The 19,081-nt window shown below is 48.3% G+C and overlaps 1 protein-coding gene and 1 non-coding gene across 2 annotated transcripts; both read right to left on the bottom strand.

Moving 5' to 3' along the window:
• Nucleotides 1–246: 246 nt before the first annotated feature.
• PPAN (peter pan homolog) lies at nucleotides 247–18,401 on the bottom strand. The gene is made up of 12 exons (XM_063118980.1): nucleotides 18,345–18,401; nucleotides 16,717–16,887; nucleotides 15,730–15,831; nucleotides 11,073–11,123; nucleotides 9,607–9,777; nucleotides 8,727–8,803; nucleotides 6,201–6,308; nucleotides 4,184–4,307; nucleotides 3,907–3,985; nucleotides 1,985–2,114; nucleotides 1,358–1,515; nucleotides 247–689 (listed from the first exon to the last, which is right to left on the bottom strand). Exons 1-12 carry the CDS (start codon nucleotides 18,360–18,362, stop codon nucleotides 247–249), a joined length of 1,632 nt encoding a protein of 543 aa, XP_062975050.1. The 5' UTR covers nucleotides 18,363–18,401.
• Nucleotides 11,267–11,349, bottom strand: LOC134397037 (small nucleolar RNA U105B). Its single transcript, XR_010025326.1, has one exon. It is a non-coding gene; the product is annotated as a small nucleolar RNA U105B (small nucleolar RNA).
• Nucleotides 18,402–19,081: the final 680 nt, after the last annotated feature.

A 19,081-nucleotide genomic window follows, 5' to 3' on the forward strand; every position in this document is an offset into this window, starting at 1 on the left:
ATTCTAGGTTGGGGGGTTCCAAGTTAACAGAGCCAGCCACCATTTCTAATTGGCAGGCCCCTCCGGCCAACGTCACCAGAGAGGCAGAGGCAGTTGTGCTCTGCAAAACAATGAAGAAGGTGCAAGCCCCACCCCAGACACACACACACACACACACACAATCATACACAGAGGCAGGCAGTTCAGAGAGTCACTATATTGGATAAACAGTGGATCCACAAAGGCCACACGAGAGAGCCCCAGGGACTATGCTGGTCTTTTCTTCCCAGAACGCCCCAGCTTCCTGAAGGCGCCTTTTCCCTTCTGCGCCTGCTTCCGCCCCAGTCCAGACTTGCCCTGCCGTTGAGATCCCAGAGTTCTCAAGCCAGGCTGCTGCTTGGCTCTGTGCTGCCCTGCGGCCTGGGGCCGCTTCCGCTTGCGATTCTGTGGCCCTCCACGCTGCCGGGTGGAGTCTGGAGCGTCCCTGCGCTGCCGCCCCAAGCCCCCCTTGGGCTGTTGAGGAGAATCTCTTTGCTGTTGCTGCCTCTGCTGCCGCCCAGGCCCTGAGGCCTTGCTGTGCTTCGCCTTGGAGCCGGCCCCTGGCAGTGCTGGGCTCTGAGGCCCTGTAGAAGGGCTTCGCTTGCACCTTTTCCCAGACGTGGTGGACTGGTGGGGCCCTCGCTTCCTCTTAGCGCTTTGTGGGAACAGATCTAGAGAGAGTGGGAAACAACAAGCACAGCAAGTCAGCAGAAGCAGGGAAGGACACGCACGACGGCAGGCTCAACCCAGGGCAGTGTTCTTAAATGCCTGTGGCCTATAAGGCAGCGGAGGGCTTTCTAAGCTGTTGGTCTTCAAGTAGTGAGTCAGGACCCTCAGAAGGCCAGGCAGAGAGCTGCTGCGGATGGAGGCGAGGAGCCTGCAGCGCTGTAGGAAACGGGGGGGAGTTTGGGCAGGTGGCAGCTTGGCCTGCAGGGCCAGGAAAAAGCTGCTCCTCCCCAAATTCCCTCTTCTGCCCTGTCACTGAAGAAATGGGAGTCCTGCTGCCATCCTTCACATTGGGTTACGGTGAAGGGAAGAGGAAGACGGACACATAAGGTCAAATGGTTGGGACAGGGTCCCACGTCAGGGGCAAAGGCAGGTCCCAACTCCAACAAGACTGATCAGATACCTCCCAAACATGACACAACACTGGCCTGTGGTCCACACGTGCTGCGCCCGTCCCCCTCGATGGATGCATCAGAGCGTTTACTTTGGAAGCATCACGGCTCATGCTCAGGAACAGAATTGCTTTCATCAACTGCATCCATGAGTTTGTGCCCATTACGTGACCCCCCTGCCACATTTCAGTACTGAAAACACTACTCAACTAGACACCAACCTTCATCAGGTTCTTCTCCCACTTCCTGCCGGTAATACTCCATGTCGTCATCGGAGGGCACATGGGCATTCTGGTCCTCCTGCATCCCAGGATCCTCTGCGTCACTGTCACCTCCCTCGGCCTGTTGCTTCTTCTTTATTCCCTCCAGGCTCTTCTTCCTACAGTCCCCAGACCAGGAACAGTTATAATAAATATGTACACCAACCCTCCCCACAGAGAAATCCATGAGCTGCTCCCAGCTTAGGCTGCTGGAAGAGCGCATGCTGGGAGGTGAGCGTTGCTGACACTGACCTGATTTATCACTGTGGGTTAAAGAAGCCACCATGGCTGGCTTAAGTCACCAGGTGCAGCTTGTTGTGTCATCCGAACCAAAGCAGCATGGCTTGTTGTGTGTGGGGGGGGAAACCCTCAGCTAACCCAACAACAGCCCATGGGTTATTTGAGGGCTGTTTCCCCTCAGACAGGGACTTCCGCCTGGGTTCAAATGACATGACAAAGCGTGTTTGGGCAGATGCTTAGGCAAACGGCAGCCGACACACGCTGCAGCTTAAACCAATCGCCATGGCTTATTTAACCCACAATGACTGCGTGAAGCGGCCCGCTGGCTCCCCTCGTTCTCTCCCTCACCTGTGAGCCTGCCTCAACTCCTCCTTCCGCTGCACATCTGCCTCTTGCTTGGAGCGCCGCTCTGCCTTGAGCTGGAGTTTTGCCTTCTTCCTGGCCAGGGCTTCTTGGATCTCTTCATCAGTCTTGTGAACTGTGTGTGGGGGTGGGGTGGGGGAAGCAAGAAAGCAATATGCAGCTGCTGATGTGAAGCCACACAGGGCAAGAAACACAAAACCCCAGCAAGCCATTTATGCTCCTCAACACCCCCACTACTTATGAGAGGCCTCAGGAACCAGTGGGGGTTGGTGCAGTCTGTTTTTCCCAGTCCCACACCTATGTAACATAGCCACAGTTCAGGAGTCCTCAAGCGTGGGCGGCAATCCAAGCGGGATTGCAGAAAACAGACCGGGACATAGGAAGCTAGCTTTTCCCGAACACATCTATGGGGCCACGTAGCTCAGTCCTGTCTAGACCAGCTTTCCCCCAACTTAGACTACAACTCCCAGAATGCCTCAGCCATAGCATAATGACTGGGGCATGTTGGGAGTTGTAGCCCAACACAATTGGAGGGCACCAGGTTGGAGGAGACTGGTCTAGACCGATTGGCAGTGCCTCTTCCAGGATTCAGATACCTGGAGATGCCAAGGCTTGAACCTGGGGCCTTCTGTATGCAAAACAGGAGCTCTACCACTGAGCTATGGGCCTTCCTTGACGTACACCCCTTTCCTCCCCACTTGCATGGGCTTGTCTAGGACTTCCATGAGCTCTGGCCTTCCAAGCTTTTTCTGCCGGTTGGGAGAGAATGTGCAGAGAAGGTCATTTGCAACACTACCGGGAGAAACAGCCAGCCTTGTGCTAGGGTGTTGTTGTGTGCTATTTGCAGCAGCTGTACTGGGAATGACCACGGTTAATAAGGTGATTGGAAGGAAATTAAATGCAGAAAGTACCACTCTCACATTTTACAATTCTCCCTCCTGCCCAGTAGATACATCCCTGAAACTCAACGGGCTTGAGTGCATGAAACCTTAGGCCAGTATAAATGTGTTATTCTCTTAAGTTGCCACAAGATTCTTGGTTGTTTTTGTGACAATGGACTGACATGGGCCGCCTGCTGGAAGGAACTGACTCATTCTTGTTCTGGCCATCCCAAATTTGCTCTCGAGAGCAGGCCAGAGCTGTTTCTCCAGGCAGGGGCTCTTCTACAAGCCCCCTTCTCATCAGCAGAAGGGGGATTTTTGTCTGTCTCTTCTGCCAAGGCTCTTGTTCATGCATTGGTTATTTCTCGGTTGGACTACTGCAACCTTCTTCTCACTGGCCTTCCTTCTTCTCACATCAGTTCGTTGGTTTCTGTTCACCACTCTGCTACTAAGATCATCTTCTTGGCTCGCCGCTCTGACCATGTTACTCCACTTCTGAAATCTCTTCATTGGCTTCCAATTCACCTCAGAGTCCAATATAAACTTCTCCTGTTGACCTACAAAGCTTTTCAGTCTAGCTCCTTCCTATCTTTCCTCTCTCATCTCACACTATTGCCCCGCTCGTGCTCTTCGCTCCTCTGATGCCATGTTTCTCACCCGCCCAAGGGTCTCTCCTTCCCTTACTCGGCTTCGTCCATTTTCTTCCGCTGCCCCTTATGCCTGGAACGCTCTTCCAGAACATTTGCGAACTACAAGTTCAATCGCAGTTTTCAAAGCTCAGCTAAAAACTTTTCTTTTTTCTAAAGCTTTTAGAACTTGATTTTGATCTTACTTTTATGCTGTTAGTTTTACTCTACCCTGTGCCTGTTTGGTGCATTCTCTTCCCCCTTCTTATTGTTTTATTATGATTCTGTTAGAACGTAAGCCTATGCAGCAGGGTTTTGCTATTTTATTGTTTTACTCTGTACAGCACCATATACACTGATGGTGCTAAATAAATAAATAAATAAGAGCCCAGATACTCACTGAAGCTGTGATAGAGCACATTGCCCTGGCCTAAGCCTTCCTCCACCTTGATGAGCTGCAGCGTCATTCGAGGACCAATCTGGAGAGAGGAGAGACAGGGAGCCCCAGGCCTTGAGGGGGGCTGCACGAGTCAGGGAGCCCTCCCCGCTCCAGACGGCCGGAACATTTCATTTTGAAGCTCACAGCAGCCTCGAGAGCTCCATCTTCGGACACACCTGCCCAGCCCGATGCACTCAGCCCGCCACCCCCATTCCAAGCCCAGGGCCTCACAGCTGACCTCAGTGAGGCGGACCGCGCTCTGTTGGGCCTTCATGTTGCCCCGGCCAGCGTAAGCCTGAGGCAGCTCCGTGATGTTGTGACTGCCGTCCTGCTCAGCTTCGCTCTCCGAGAGGTTGATGTCTCTGCAGGGCATGGCGGGGGCGGGAACAAAACAGAACAACATCAGCCGTCATCATTCGGCATTGAGCAGGGGGTTGGACTCGATGGCCTTGTAGGCCCCTTCCAACTCTGCTATTCTATGATTCTATGATTCTTTCCAGTGTGCCTAGAACTAAGTGCCGCACGTGAAACAAAGCGCAAGAAGGCAAGCCCTGCCTTTGGGGCTTACAAGGCGAGGCACGGGAGGGAAGGTGCGCGGTGGGAAAAGAAATGGAGAGAATAGGTAGATAAATGGGAGCAAGAGAAAGAAAAGACACCCGGCGTTCAACAGGAGTTGGTACCGAGCAAGAGAAGAAAGAGGAAGCCAAAGTAGGGAACAGAGAAGAGGACTATTGTGATCATCATCATGGGACAAAAGTCAAGGGTAGCCATACACGTACTCTGGATTTTAGGAAAGCTGATTTTAATAAACTCAGAACTATAATAAGTAAGGTCCCGTGGCAAATGAGCCTAATGAGAAAAGGAGTGCAGGATGGGTGGGAGTATTCAAAAAATGAAAATTTAAAGGCACAGTTACAAACAATTCCAACAAGGAGAAAAGATAGAAGACAACAGAGGAAACCAATGTGGCTCCACAAAAAGCTTAGAGATGATCTGAAAACAAAAAGGGATACATATAGGAAGTGGAAGGAAGGCCAGGCTACAAAAGAAGAGTACAGACAGGTGGCACAGAAGTGCCGAAATGGCGTCAGGAAGGCTAAAGCTGTGAATGAGCTGAGATTAGCGAGGGATGCTAAAAGCAATAAAAAGGCTTTCTTCAGATATGTGAGTAGTAAAAGACAGAAAGAAATGGTGGTTCAACTGCTTAATGAGGATGGCAAATTGATAACAGAAGACAAAGAAAAGGCTGAAGTGCTCAATTCCTACTTTGCCTCAGTCTTCTCCCAAAAGCGGGTCTATGACCCCCCTGGAAAAAGTGAAGCAGAAGTTGAGGGGGCAGGATTGCAGTTTGAGATTGATAAACAAATGGTCAAAGAACACCTAATTTCTTTGAATGAGTTTAAATCTCCAGGGCCCGATGAACTGCATCCTAGAGTATTGAAGGAGCTAGCGGAAGAACTCTCAGAACCTTTGTCTATTATCTTTGCAAAATCATGGATGACGGGTGAGGTGCCGGACGACTGGAGGAGGGCTAACGTTGTCCCTATCTTCAAAAAGGGCAAAAAGGAGGAACCTGGGAACTACAGACCAGTCAGTCTGAAGAGAGACTGAAAGAACTTGGCGTGTTTAGCCTGGAGAAGAGAAGATTGAGGGGAGACATGATAGCACTCTTCAAATACTTAAAAGGTTGTCACACAGAGGAGGGCCAGGATCTCTTCTCGATCCTCCCAGAGTGCAGGACACAGAATAACGGGCTCAAGTTAAAGGAAGCCAGATTCCGGCTGGACATCAAGAAAAACTTCCTGACTGTTAGAGCAGTGCGACGGTGGATTCAGTTACCTAGGGAGGTTGTGGGCTCTCCCACACTAGAGGCCTTCAAGAGGCAGCTGGACAACCATCTGTCAGGGATGCTTTAGGGTGGATTCCTGCATTGAGCAGGGGGTTGGACTAGATGGCCTTGTAGGCCCCTTCCAACTCTGCTATTCTATGATTCTATGACAGGGGCACGAGACTGCCTCCCGCCAAGCCCACCTTATCCACAAAGCAGCCAGGATGCCACCGCCTCACCTCTCTCTGGACCAGTCTTCCCCAACCTGGTGCCCTCCAGATGTTTCGAACCACAACTCCCTGCCCATTGGCCGTGCTGGCTGGGGCTGATGGGAGCTGGATGTCCCAAACAGCTGGAGGGCACCAGGCTGGGGAAGGTTGATCTGGGCTGAGGGGGCATTCGGTCGGTCCGTCCGTCCGTCTCTCACCTGGCCAAGAGTTCGCTGATGTCCTCCAGGCGGCTCAAGTTGGGAAACCTCTCTTGCAAGAGCTTCTTCAGGCCTTTGCTCATCCCCACCGGCACCACTTTCAGGCTGCTGCAAAACACAAAAGGCAGGAGGCACACGTGGGGGCTCGGCCAGCCAGCCAGGAACAAGCCACTGCGGTCGGGTTTGGGGGATGGGGGTGCAGCTTCTGGGGGGCGGGGGTAAACACCAGGTCCTAAATGCAGGCTCTGGCATCTCCAGTCAAAGGCTCTTTGGTGGCAGGCCTGGGAAGAGACCTCTTTCCCGCCTTAGGCTTTGGATGGCCACCGTCAGTTGGGAGTAAAACAGCTTTCTCCTACTTGGTGCCTTTCAGATGCGTGCACTACAACTCCCATAAACCCCAGCCAGTTATGCTGGAGGTTTATAGAAGCTGTGGTCCAGCTCATCTGGAGGGCAGCAATTTGGGGAAGGCTGGAGCAGGCAATACTAGAGGGGCCTAATGGTCCAACCCTATATGGCTTGGGTCCAGGTTATCGGAAAGACCGTATTCTCCCTTATGAGCTTGCCCGTGTTTTGAGATCTTTTGGAGAAGCCCTTCTTTCAGCCCCACCATCTTCACAGGCGCGCTTGGTGGGAACATGGGAGAGGGCCTTCTCGGTGGCTGCTCCAGTGCTTTGGAACTCTCTTCCCGAGGAAGCTAGGCCGGCTCCCTCCTTGATGGGCTTTCGGAAGCAGGCTAAAACGTTTTTGTTCCAGCAGGCCTTTGGAGAGTAATTTTGCCCTCCATCTATGTTAATGACTTATAATTTTGTTGTGTATTTTAAACTATGTTTCCCCCCCCACACACACACACAATGTATGTTTTAAACTTTGTAAGGCCGCCTTGAGGCCCAGCATTGGGCAAAAGGCAGGATACAAATAAATATAATAACAACAACAACAACAACAAGCATCGTGACACAAGATAAGATGTGCTGACGTATTACTTGAGAAGGGGCCATCCCAGGGCCTAGATTAGCGGACTGGGGTTTTTTTTTAATACAACGTCTCCTGAAATAAATTTGGCCCTTCAGCCAAAGGTGGGCAACACAATCGAGAAGAGCTCGTGGGCCCATCGGGACCAGGGGAGAGGAGGGTGTGTCTTCGGATCCTGTCTTAGCCCAACAAAGCGCCCTCAGCCCACCCGTTTTCCACCCCCCCCATTTCAAATTGGCTTGGATGCATCAGAGTGTTTACTTCAAAGTAAGATCACAGACATCAGCAGACTATACTCTCATCATGTGCATCCAGTCAGGCATTTTCCAGTTCCCGGGTTCGGGGTGATGGCGAAGTCCATCACATGCAGTCATGGTGAGGCAGTGGAGTGGAGAGCGCAGGATCTGGGCCAAGGTTCAAACCATGACTCAGCTGTGTAAGCCAGCCGTCCCCAACCTTTTTGGCACCAGGGACCAGTTTCGTGGAAGACAATTTTTCCACGGACCTGGGGGTGTTGGTGTTGAGGGGATGGTTTTGGGGAGGGCCCGCCCCCCCCCCACTCCACCCAGCCGAAGCGAAGCCAGGACACTGGGGTGGGGTGGCTTCGGAATGGCACATCCAGAAGTCGCTCTCCCAGAGCGGCTTCCGGCCAGGCACGCTGTTCCAAAGCCGCCCCACCCCACCCCAGCATCCTGGCTTCGCTTCGGCTGGGCAGGCGAGATGGCGCCCCACGCCCAGGTACGCAGAGGTGGGGGTGTGAAAGCAGCTAACCTGCGCGGCCCGGTTCCTAACAGGCCACGGACTGGTTCCAGTCCGTGGCCCGGGGGTTGGGGACCCCTGGTGTAAGCTACTTCACAGAGTTGTGAGGGTAACATGGGATGCTCCCCCCCCCCACCCTAAGTACGCTGCACGTAGTTTCGTTTTTACCACCAAAGCACAAAATGAAAGGTATAAAAGCATTCCTTCACAGAGAGTGTCCCACCCACTCCTTGGTGGATATTCTGAGAAGCATGAAAACACACACGTTTAAAAATGCGCAATGCAGGCCGGCATGCCAACAACAAATTGTTGGTACAGAGGCAAATGTATACAGCTCTTTCGAAAGTGTCTTTAGATATCATGTGTGCGTGTGTCAGGGCCAACCCAAGACATCTGGCTGCCTGAGGCAAAGGACAAGTCCATGTAGAGGAGCCAGCTGGACTGGCAGTAGAATTGTCCTCTCCCGTACTTGAGAGCAGCACACTAGCTCAGGTGGCACCGGGAAGGTCAGTCCTCTAACAGAGATGAAAGGCTGGGTAGCTCAGGAGGAGCAGTCAAGATACTGTTGCTGCTTCCCCCCCAGAATTTGCTGCCTGTGGTGGTTGCTTCACTCTGCCGGCCTTGATGTGTGTGCATCTTTCACATGCAGACCCAGAGAGCTTGTGGACCACCTAGAGAGCTTCGGCTACTGGGTGGTATAAAAATGTAATAAATAAATACAAATTTCTAGTGTGGATCCAGTTTCAACTCACCAGTGTTGCAAAGAGGGCATGGCTTAAACTAGAAGACACTTACTAGTGACGGAATTCAAGAACCTGAGTGTCTGGATTGTAGTTGATCAGTACACAACGCTTGATGGCATTGAGGTTTACCTGGAAGGGGAGGGGGAGAACAGACACCATGAGTACTGAGAGTGGGGTGGGGTGGGGGGAGTAGAAGATCTCCTCCCCTTTCCTTACAGTGGACTGGGCACTCCAATTCAGAAAAAGAAGAATAAATCGAATAAGGGAATAGTGTAAAGGCAAGATCCACTTCCAAAACATACATATGTGTACACACACACACACACACACACACACACACACACACACACACAGAGTCTACATAATCCACCCACCCACCTTTTCCAGGGGGGAGAGCTGGGTTTAAATCAATCTCTCTTTCACACACACACACACAAAAACACACACACACACACACACACACCCTATATCCTGGACAAAGTTATTCAGTCACTGGCCTGGTTCTGACAGAGGGGATGAACCTGTGGTCAGGTCTGTATCCTTGCTGACTGAATGCTCTTCCATTCAAATTATCTCTTCACATAACTAACACTTCGGGGGTCAGGGTTTTACCCTTACCTTCACCCCAACATGCTTGCTTCCTAAATAGAGGAAATATTTTGTGTGGAGGAATTTCCACCTGCAAACTAAAGTGGTACAGCCAAGGCACATAGGCTTAACACACTCAGCCGAACTTGAATCAATGGGATAACCCCCAAGGGATGCTGCCCTGAGCTTCTGAGATGAAGGGTGGGACACAGATGTAATAAACATTCACACGCTTTTGTGAGAAGCTGGGCAGAACTGGAATTCAATGCCTCTGGGCATTAGAGCATGGACATCAAGCTACCTTCCCACAATCTCTGGGCCCACGCATGCACACATACACTCACCCTGTGGACGTTGATGGAAGGGAACATGTTTTGGAACATGCTGGCCATGACCTTGATGTGCATGCCCTGAGTGCCAAAGTTGTTGAGCACCAGGAGCGGGTGGAAGGTGAACTGCTGCTCATGCATCCTGTGCCGCTTCAGGGACGACACAACATCTTTGATGAGCGAATACTGAAGTGAAAGAGCAAAACAGAGAAGCGAGGCATTAGCAGAGCACACTACAGACCTATAAAGCGTGAAACCCAGAAGGCCTGCGGACAATCAAAGAATACCTTCTTTAGAGGGCAGAGCCAGGGCTCTATGGATACGAGTGCAGAAAAAGGCAGTGAATGCAGTACCCCATAACAGCAAAGTCAAGCTTAAAAAATATTTATAGTGGGGAGGGCCCCCCAGTTCCTTTTTCCCCTTTAACCCAGCCTTGGAAACTTACTTAGTCTACCATAGGAAATAACTGTAAGACACTCCTGGGATCTCAGGCAGGAGGCCCACGGCTAAGTTCATTCGTGGACAGCTGCCAGCAAATGCCAATCAAGAGGGACTTTATCCCAGCAGCACGGGGGCAGCGGTGAGGGAGGGAGGAGCGGAGTCAGGTCATGCCAAGAAAAGGCCTGGGCAATCCACCTGGCTGCCATCCTAAATTCCCAGATTGGGAGAAACCAGACTATTCCTTCTCCATAGCGAGTACTCCCACGGTGTGGATGGAAAGATCCAGAGTGCTGGATTGAAAAGGGTCCGAGAAGAGAGCCATCTTCAATATTTTTATTTATAAAGAACTGCGAGTTTGCCACTGTTTTTCATTTCGACTGTTGATAAGTCCTGTGAGTTATATACGTTGTTTTGTTGAGTAATATACGTTGTTTTGTTGAACTATCTCAGTGGCACATGTTAGTAAATGTTGTCCTGGATTCTGTATTACCTTCTTAGTTGTTATTTTATACTGTGCTTGGCACTGCAGCTGTGTTGGTTAACTGGCAAGAAACCCAGCTGAAACTGTGGGTCCTTCCATCTTTACAGAAAATAAGGAGAGCATAGCGTTTTGTGGTTGTCTCTGTCTCTTTGTGAATGAGCTTTTAACCAACAGTAGTGCAGATCTTATAACATAGATTTCAGAACCCAAGGGGATGGTTGAATAAGATACCCAAATGGTCTATAGCAAACCCAGGATAAAGTATGCAAAGTAAGAGAAGTTTTGCAAGTTGGCTCAACTTATACCCACTGCAGATTCAGCTCTTCTGGGTGCAGAATTTAATCGTGGTAAACAAAAAAAGAGAATTCTGCACCCAAACAGAGAATACACAATACTGGGCAAAGCATTAGCTATCTGTATAATGTCCGTCAGAAAGAACAAGCAGTGAAAACCCATATGACTCCCCTCTGCCATCCACAAAAGTGAACTGGGTCTTTCAGAGGCAGTTCCAGCCTCATCTAGCCTACCCCACTGCAGACAGCAGCATCCGATTTGGTACCTGGGCGACTTTGAAGGTCAAGGTTGGTCCACCAGGGAGACGGAAGAGTTTCTAAGGGAGAAAGAAGTCAGCAGTAAGTGGCATTCATTCCAGGAGACCTAATAGCGTAAGACAAAACGGTTCAGAGCAGTCTCGACCAGAGCAGGCTGGTCACCCTAATCGGCACCGCAGTTTTAGCATGCTGCACAACTTCATCTAGATGCATCAGTGCGTTTACTTTGAAATGAGAATCACAGTTTTCACTCAGCAAAAACACACTGTCATCATTTGCATCAGGCCAGCAGTCAGAACTAAGAAGGCAACGCAGCCAGGCAAACAAAGCGAACACACACAAGGTGTGTTTTCAGGGAAGGAGGACCTTAACATTCAGAACGCGTGCATGCTAATTTGCAGCAGGGGTCTTCAGACCGTGTTCTGGAGAATGAGAATATTAAGAACGTAAGAGGAGCCCTGCTGGATCAGACCAAGGGTCCATCTAGTCCTGCATTCTGTTCCCAGAGTGGTCAACCAGGAGCATATGAGAAGCCCACAAGCAGGACATGAATGCAACAGCACTCTCCTGATCATGGTCTTCAGCAATTGGTATGGAGATGAACACTGTCCCTGATACTGGAGGCAATATATAGCCATCCTGATTAGGAGCCACTGATAACCTTCTCCTCCAAGATTTTATCTAATCCCCTTTTGAAGCCATCCAAGTTGATGGCCAATACTACATCTTGTCATAGTACATTCCAGTTTAACTATGCACTGTGTGAAGAAATATGTCCCACCATTTAGCTCTACTGGATAGCCATTTTAGTATTGCAAGGAAGAGTTTCCCCCCCCCCCCTATCATCACATATTCCACATCATCCACAACATTGTATACCTCTGTCATGTCCAATCTTAGGGAAAGGAAAGAAACCTCTCGTGCAAGCACTGAGTCATTACTGACTCTTGGAGGGACGCCAGCTTTCGCTGACGTTTTCTTGGCAGGCCTTATAGCGGGGTGGTTTGCCGTTGCCTTCCCCGGCCGTGATTACCTTTCCCCCAGCGGGGTTGGTTTGCCATTGCCTTCCCCAGCCGTGATTACCTTTCCCCCAGTGGGGTTGGTTTGCCGTTGCCTTCCCCGGCCGTTATTACCTCCCAGCTAACTGGGTACTCATTTTACTGACCTCGGTAGGATGGAAGGCTGAGTCGACCCGAGCCGGCTGCCTGAAACCAGCTTCCGCTGGGATCCAACTCAGGCCGTGGGGAGAGTTTCAGCTGCAGAAACTGCTGCTTTACCGCTCTGCGCCACACGAGGCTTTTTTGTCCAATCTTACTCGCCTATTTTTCTAAAATAGAAAAATAGGGCCCCCAAAATCTTATAAACATTCTTCATAGGGGAGTTCTTCCGCCTTTTGATCATTTTGATTGCCCTTTCCTCCACGCCTTGCAGCTCAACAGTAGCCTTTTTGAGGTGTGGTGACCAGAGCACTACACATTAGATTTGAGTAACATTATTGGCAGTTTTATTTTTGACCCCATTCTTAATTATACATAGCAAGAAGTTTGACTTTTTCACAGGCCAATGTTTTAATCAAATTCAAATTTTATTCATGGCTACCCTAAATGGGTTTTAACCAAACATATATTATTGCACATTATTACATAAAAAATTAGTTTGTGGTGCACTATACAGCAATACCAACGTTATCTTTTCGGCGCCAGGTCAAGACTTTTCTCTTCTCCCAGGCATTTCAACAGCATTTAACAACGTTAAGTTTGTTTTTAATGGACCCCAGAATTGTTGTTTTTAAATGGATACTGTTGTTTTTATACTGTTTTTATGTTTTTTAAATTTCTGTATACTTTTAATGTTTACTATTTTAGATTGTGGTAAACCGCCCAGAGAGCTTCGGCTGTGGGGCGGTATATAAATGTAATAAATAAATAAATAAATAAATTACTCCCATCAACACATATCTTTTGCAATAAACATATCCTACTTCTACGGTGGCACCTGAACCTGTTCCTTCCTAACTTACCGCCAAATAGGCCAAATTCAGTAGGGTCGATTTCTCGGCATGTTTTAATCAAGCTGTTCACCACAACCCCAAGATCAAGGCTTCCTCAGAGAAAAGTTCAACAGCAAATACGCTTCCCTGAAAGACTACTTTGGTACATTGTGCAATAGCTAAACATTGCAGGGAAAAAGCATCAAGCAGGGAGATAGTCTAAATAGATCTAGTATTTCATTGAAACAGTTTTTAGCTGTCTAAATCATTTTAAACTTTGGATAATTAAAAAAAATCTGCATATTGTCTTGTGAATTGTTGTAAACCGCTATTGAGCAGTATAGAAATGAAATAATAGTAACAACCACCACCTACATGTTCCCAATGGCAAACACGAGGCCCAAACAGACTTGTTCAGCACTGTGTGTGAACTAAATGGACACCCTAGATTAAAGCCTGCTCTAGAAACATCTGCAGCATGAAGAAATGGAGAAGTTGAGTAGAGGTTTAGGTGGTAAGACAAAGGTGTGCTTAACAGACATCAATATGGAAACCGGTGTCCCCATAAAGGCATGTTCTGGTCTACAAGAACTGTGGGTGGTAACAGAACCAGTCCTTAACTCAGCCTCTTGTGCCTTAGCCTTCGTTGGAATGAATAAAAGCCAGATGTACAAAAGGACTGGTTTAGAGGTCAGTTTCTGTAGGTTCAGGATCACTCAGCAACAACGGGAAGGGTTCTGCAGGCAGCCTGGGATTACATTTGTGTAGCCTGGATTTCAAAGCCTTAAGATGAACCATCTCACACACACCCAGCTGCAACATCTTTTTGGGACTGGGAGCTTAAGAGCAAGGCTCCTGCTACCTGGGATCGTGTCCATCTGATCCAGCCAGGAGAGGAAGCCTACAAAGCAAGGGGCCAGTCAGCGGCTGCTGTTGTCCTGCCTTGGGGGTTTGCCTATTCTGCGGAACCTCCAACTGCCTCCTAGCAGACTCAGGCTCCCAGCACAGAACCATCTCACACACACCCAGCCGAACCACTTTTTGGGACTGGGAGCTTAAGAGGCAGGTTTCTTTGGGGGTGCTGTGTATTTCAAACTTTTTTTTTTTTTACATTTCTTTTCCTATGTTTTAAAATGTATGTTTTAAACTTTGTAATACCGCCTTGAGGCCCAGTATTGGCCCTGTGGGGAAGGGGAAAGAGCAAGGGGACAGGAGCAGGCAGAAGAAACATCATGGCCTGCTCCTGTTGGACTCTTCCCCCACAGGGCAAACGGTCATCTTGGCCCTGTGGGGAAGAAGAAAGTGCAAGGGGACAGGAGCAGGCAGAAAAAACATCATGGCCTGCTCCTGTTGGACTCTCTCTCTCTCCTCCCCCCTCCCTCCCTCCTGTTCCTTGTGTGTCATGTCTTTATTAGACTGTAAGCCTGAGGGCAGGGACTGTCTTTTTTGCTAAGTGTAAGCCGCTCCGAGAGCCTTTTTTTGGCTGAGGAGCAGGGTATAAATATGATAAATAAATAAATAATATTGGGCGAAAGGAATAATAATAATAATAATAATAATAATAATAATAATAATAATAATAATAATAAAGTCTTTCTCCCTTTCTACACCATACCAGTGTAGAGGGAGGGATGGGGGAGGATCTCACAAGATCCTCCCCTTAGTCCACATGCAGGTGCGACATCCCAGGAGAATCCGGTTTTCCCAGGGAGTACTTATCCCAGGGAAAACCCGTTCTCGTCCCTCCTTCCTCCCGGGAGTCCCTGTGCGTCATTTGAATGCAAAGAGACTCAGCTGTGACAAGCCCAGATTTTGGGGCTGGTGTAGAAAAGGCCTTTCTGTGGTTCCTTGGGATCATATTCATAACTTCCTTGAATGTTCCAGGAACTAACAGAGAAGCAGCTTATGCACCTCTCAGCACTCAAGAAGAGACAGGGTTGTAGAGCTGCTTAAGGCTGAGCGAAGTGTTACAATAAATGTGATGTTGCTGCTGCTGAAAATGGTAGCTGCGTGTCTAGTTCCTCCATAACGAGATTAAATGTGATGTGGCTGCTGCTGAAAATGGTAGCTGCGTGTCTAGTTCCTCCATAACGAGATTAAATGTGATGTGGCTGCTGCTGAAAATGGCAGCTGCGTGTCTAGTTCCTCCATAACGAGATTAAAGATGGCCGCCAGCGGGGGGAAACTTATGCCGCAGACCGCCATACTCAGTTTGGGGAAACTATCCATGCAAAGAACTGCACAGCCCACACACCCACAGCTTGTGGACTGGCAGGAACCATCACATCCTGAAGAGTCTGACTCGTCTGGACTACGAAGAACAGCAGCTCTGAACGTCACTTTTAATCCCTGCAGGTAGAGCCTGCTGTGAATGGATAGCATCTCAGAGGTCAGACCTAAACTATGAGCCAGATTTTCTATGATTTTTAGTTCATAGATCTATGTACCTACCGATTGGCTTCACAAGCACATAATTTGTAAACGGCCCAGAGAGCTTCGGCTATGGACAGTATATAAATGTAATAAATAAATAAATAATAATAAATACAAGAGGCATGTTGGAACAAAAAAAGCATGCCCATTGCAACAGGATAGAAAGTACCAGGATTGCTGGGCAGAACAATCTTGGGGGCACTTGATGGCAGCAAGGAGAAATTTCTCACTGTGTCACTTACAAGATTGATATTTGTGGAGGTTTTCGTGAACACTAGAAAATGAGTCACGCCCAGGGGTCCAGCCACCGTCACAAAATCTTTCAGAGAGTTCTTCTTCCTCACCTAAAAAAAAGAGACCTGTGATCAGGGCAACTCTGTATTCAGGATGCCTGAAAGACAAAAACTAGGAAACAGAAACTTCAATTTCAATTCTTATTAATTAAGTAAAATTAAACGGCTTTGGTGTTGAAGTCACCTACGTTTTAAAGATCAGTTTTAAGCAAGCAAAGTATTTCAGCATTCAGGAAAAGCACATTCAGGTGTGTCTCCATATCTCTCATTCACAGCCTCCAATCTTCTCCTATATGCCCCCTCCCAGTTTCTCACAGGCCACACTGAATCCCTGCCATACAGAACTCTTCTGCAGTAAAATAGTTTTGCATGATTAACACGTATGTTCAGATTTTCCTAACAATATTTGTTTGTTTTGAAGCAGAATTTAGATAGTGCCAATACTTTTAAATGACCCTAATTTCAGAGGCAGGAAGGCAAAGGAAGAGAAGAGATATTGCTGATGGCAATAAATTATCTTTAGCTCTGAACAAAAAACAGTCCAAAACCACAGATTGCTTCTAAACAGCTAGAGCTGCACTACCATGTAGTGACAGGGAAATAAGATAAGAGATCATTCCTTCACCTCACACACAAGCCACTAGGCTCTGTTCCTCTCAAAGCCAGGCACCCTGGTTTCTACCTTTTCGGTTCTAACCCACTAGATCACTATCTATGTGCAAGAGATCTGTCACCCCACTCAAGTTATGATTCCCAAACTCCATTTATTTCTCATGACCAGTTTGCCTTACATTTACCTCCCTCCACTTAACTTTTGTAAACCGCCCAGAGAACTTCGGCTATGGGGCGGCATATAAATTTAATAAATAAATGAAGTGAGTAACACTACTGTTGCCATTAGCTACAGTGGGATGCCGTTGCATCCAGTATTTTCACCTTAAGGCTAGTGGCAGTGTAGGGCTCCATCACTCGCCGAACATCCAGAACAAGCTGCTGCAGGTTCTTGCCAGCACGACCACGGTGAAAGACAAAGGAGTGAGGCACAGTGCCATACGCCTCCTGAGACCGATGCTGGGCTTCTGCCCGCTCTTTCTTCTGGTTCTTAGTCTGTGAGGGAGGAATGAATTGTATCAGGTGTGTGTGTGTCGGGGGGGGGAGGGGAGAGAAAGTAACACAGCAAAGCAAATACCCCCATCCAGTATCCCACTCCAGAATATTTCATCTATACCCTTCAGAAACAAGAGTCCCTCCTAAGTCCACTCTCTTCTCAACTGATGCCTAAAGGGTTTATGTTAGAGATCAGAAACAGATCCCTACCTATTTGAAGCATATAATTCTGGAACACCCTCCCCTAAAGTAGTGATGGCAGCCAAGGAGCTCAACGATTTCAAAATAGAAGTGTATATAAAAGCTGTTTTACGGTATTATCTAGAATCCATGGAGACCAGGAACGTGAAGCCAATATTATAAAGGTGCTGGCTGAAACAGATGCTATTATTAGGCTCAGAAAACGATCTTGGGAATTCAAAGAGAGGGCAATGTTACTTCGTAAGCAGGTCCAACAGATTACATTTGAGGATGAAAAAAGAACTTTCCTCCCAAATGCAAATCTTGTATTATTCTCAGTGGTAGAAGGAGCGTTTTTAGCACAGCTGGTTCAGTTATCCAAATTGTTTTTAGTAAACGACAAAGAGATGTCCCTTGAATAGCAGATGGTAATCTGTAAAGAAGGTAAACTGATGGGATGTGTGCATGCGTGTGTGTAAAATGCACATGGATACACTGCCACAAAATGTAGCAATGAACACCTTTCTATTATTATTTTATTTATGTATTTATTAATTACATTTCTATACTGCCCAACAGCCGGAGCTCTCTGGGCGGTTCACAAAAAATACATTATTTTTTAAAAAACATTTTTATAAGTAAGTTATTATTCATAACAGCCAAGTTAGAGCGGAACACGAGGGCTGCAGAAACACAGGTTCAAATCCCCACTCTGCGACTGGAAAAGTAATGCCGGACTGTGGATTGGAGGAACCTCGCGTCAGGTCTAGCAAGGCTCTCCTTAAGCTCTGGGCACTCACTGTGGCCCTTTCTGCACAGCCACGTCCCATCCAGCCCTTTTAGGTAGGGTGACCCTATGGAAAGGAGGACAGGGCTCCTGTATCTTTAACAGTTGTATTGAAAAGAGAATTTCTGTAGATGTCATTTGTATATATGGGGAACCTGCTGAAATTCCCTCTTCATCACAACTGTTAAAGCTGCAGGAGCCCTGCCCTCTTTTGTATCTGGTCCCTCTAGTATAGCTCCTGCACCTTTAATACAGGAGCCCTGTCCTCCTTTTCATATGGTCACCCTATTTTAGGGCCCCTGGCCTACTTCACTCCTAAGGGACTCCCCGCCACCAAGCCCCTAGGCACGTTCCGAGGGTCACCCCTCGCCCGCCTGCCCCAAAGTGGTCAACCTGGGCCGGAACCGATTTATGGCTACTATTGCTGCCCCACACCCTCACGGTGCACCCCGGTCTCCTTCACGCGCCTTCCCCAACCTCCCTTCCTCACTTTGCTGGGCCTCCCCATGCTGCGCGCGGTTTCCACCGGCTCCTCTGGCTGCGGCCACGTGGGACTCTGCCACTTCCGGCCCCGTGTACTCCCGCATGAAGGCGCCGATCTTCTACTTCCGCCCCCAGCCCAGCCTAAATAGTTCCGGCTTTACCGAAAGGCTCTCTGTGCTACTGAATCAACGGTCCGGGGTGTCCCTTTTAGGCTGTGTAATAAATAGGTTCACTTAGAGATCTCAGCTTCTGGGTAGACTTCGAACACCGTTATTTGTCTCCTCCCCGCTCACGGAAGTCAACGCAGCCCATTAAACAACAACAACAACAAAACCTGAGAAATTTGGGGGTTTGGTGTGGTGTTTCTCTCTCCCCAACCGACTGGTAGCAGTAAAGACAGGAGTCCGTGCTCTTTCTAACTCAGGATTTATTCATAACGTGGATTCCCTTTCAGTTTTCAAACGTTTGAAACCGACTGCATGCAATTAAATAAAGCGTAAGGGTTCTGAATGCAATTTAGCACCAGATTTGGGTTGGAATTCATTTAATTCATTTATTATGTTTATTTATTTGTGTTCATATTCATATTAACTTTCCACCAAAAACAGGGCTCAAGGCAGCTAACAATAACATACAGATTTAAAACACAATTTTGATTCAAGCATAAAGTAAAAAAATAAATTAAAACACATTAAAACACGACTGTTGTAAACCACCCAGAGAGCTTCGGCTGTGTGTGTGTGG

This window comes from Elgaria multicarinata, chromosome 3 (assembly GCF_023053635.1).
Source record: "Elgaria multicarinata webbii isolate HBS135686 ecotype San Diego chromosome 3, rElgMul1.1.pri, whole genome shotgun sequence".
In the NCBI taxonomy this organism is placed as follows: domain Eukaryota; kingdom Metazoa; phylum Chordata; class Lepidosauria; order Squamata; family Anguidae; genus Elgaria; species Elgaria multicarinata.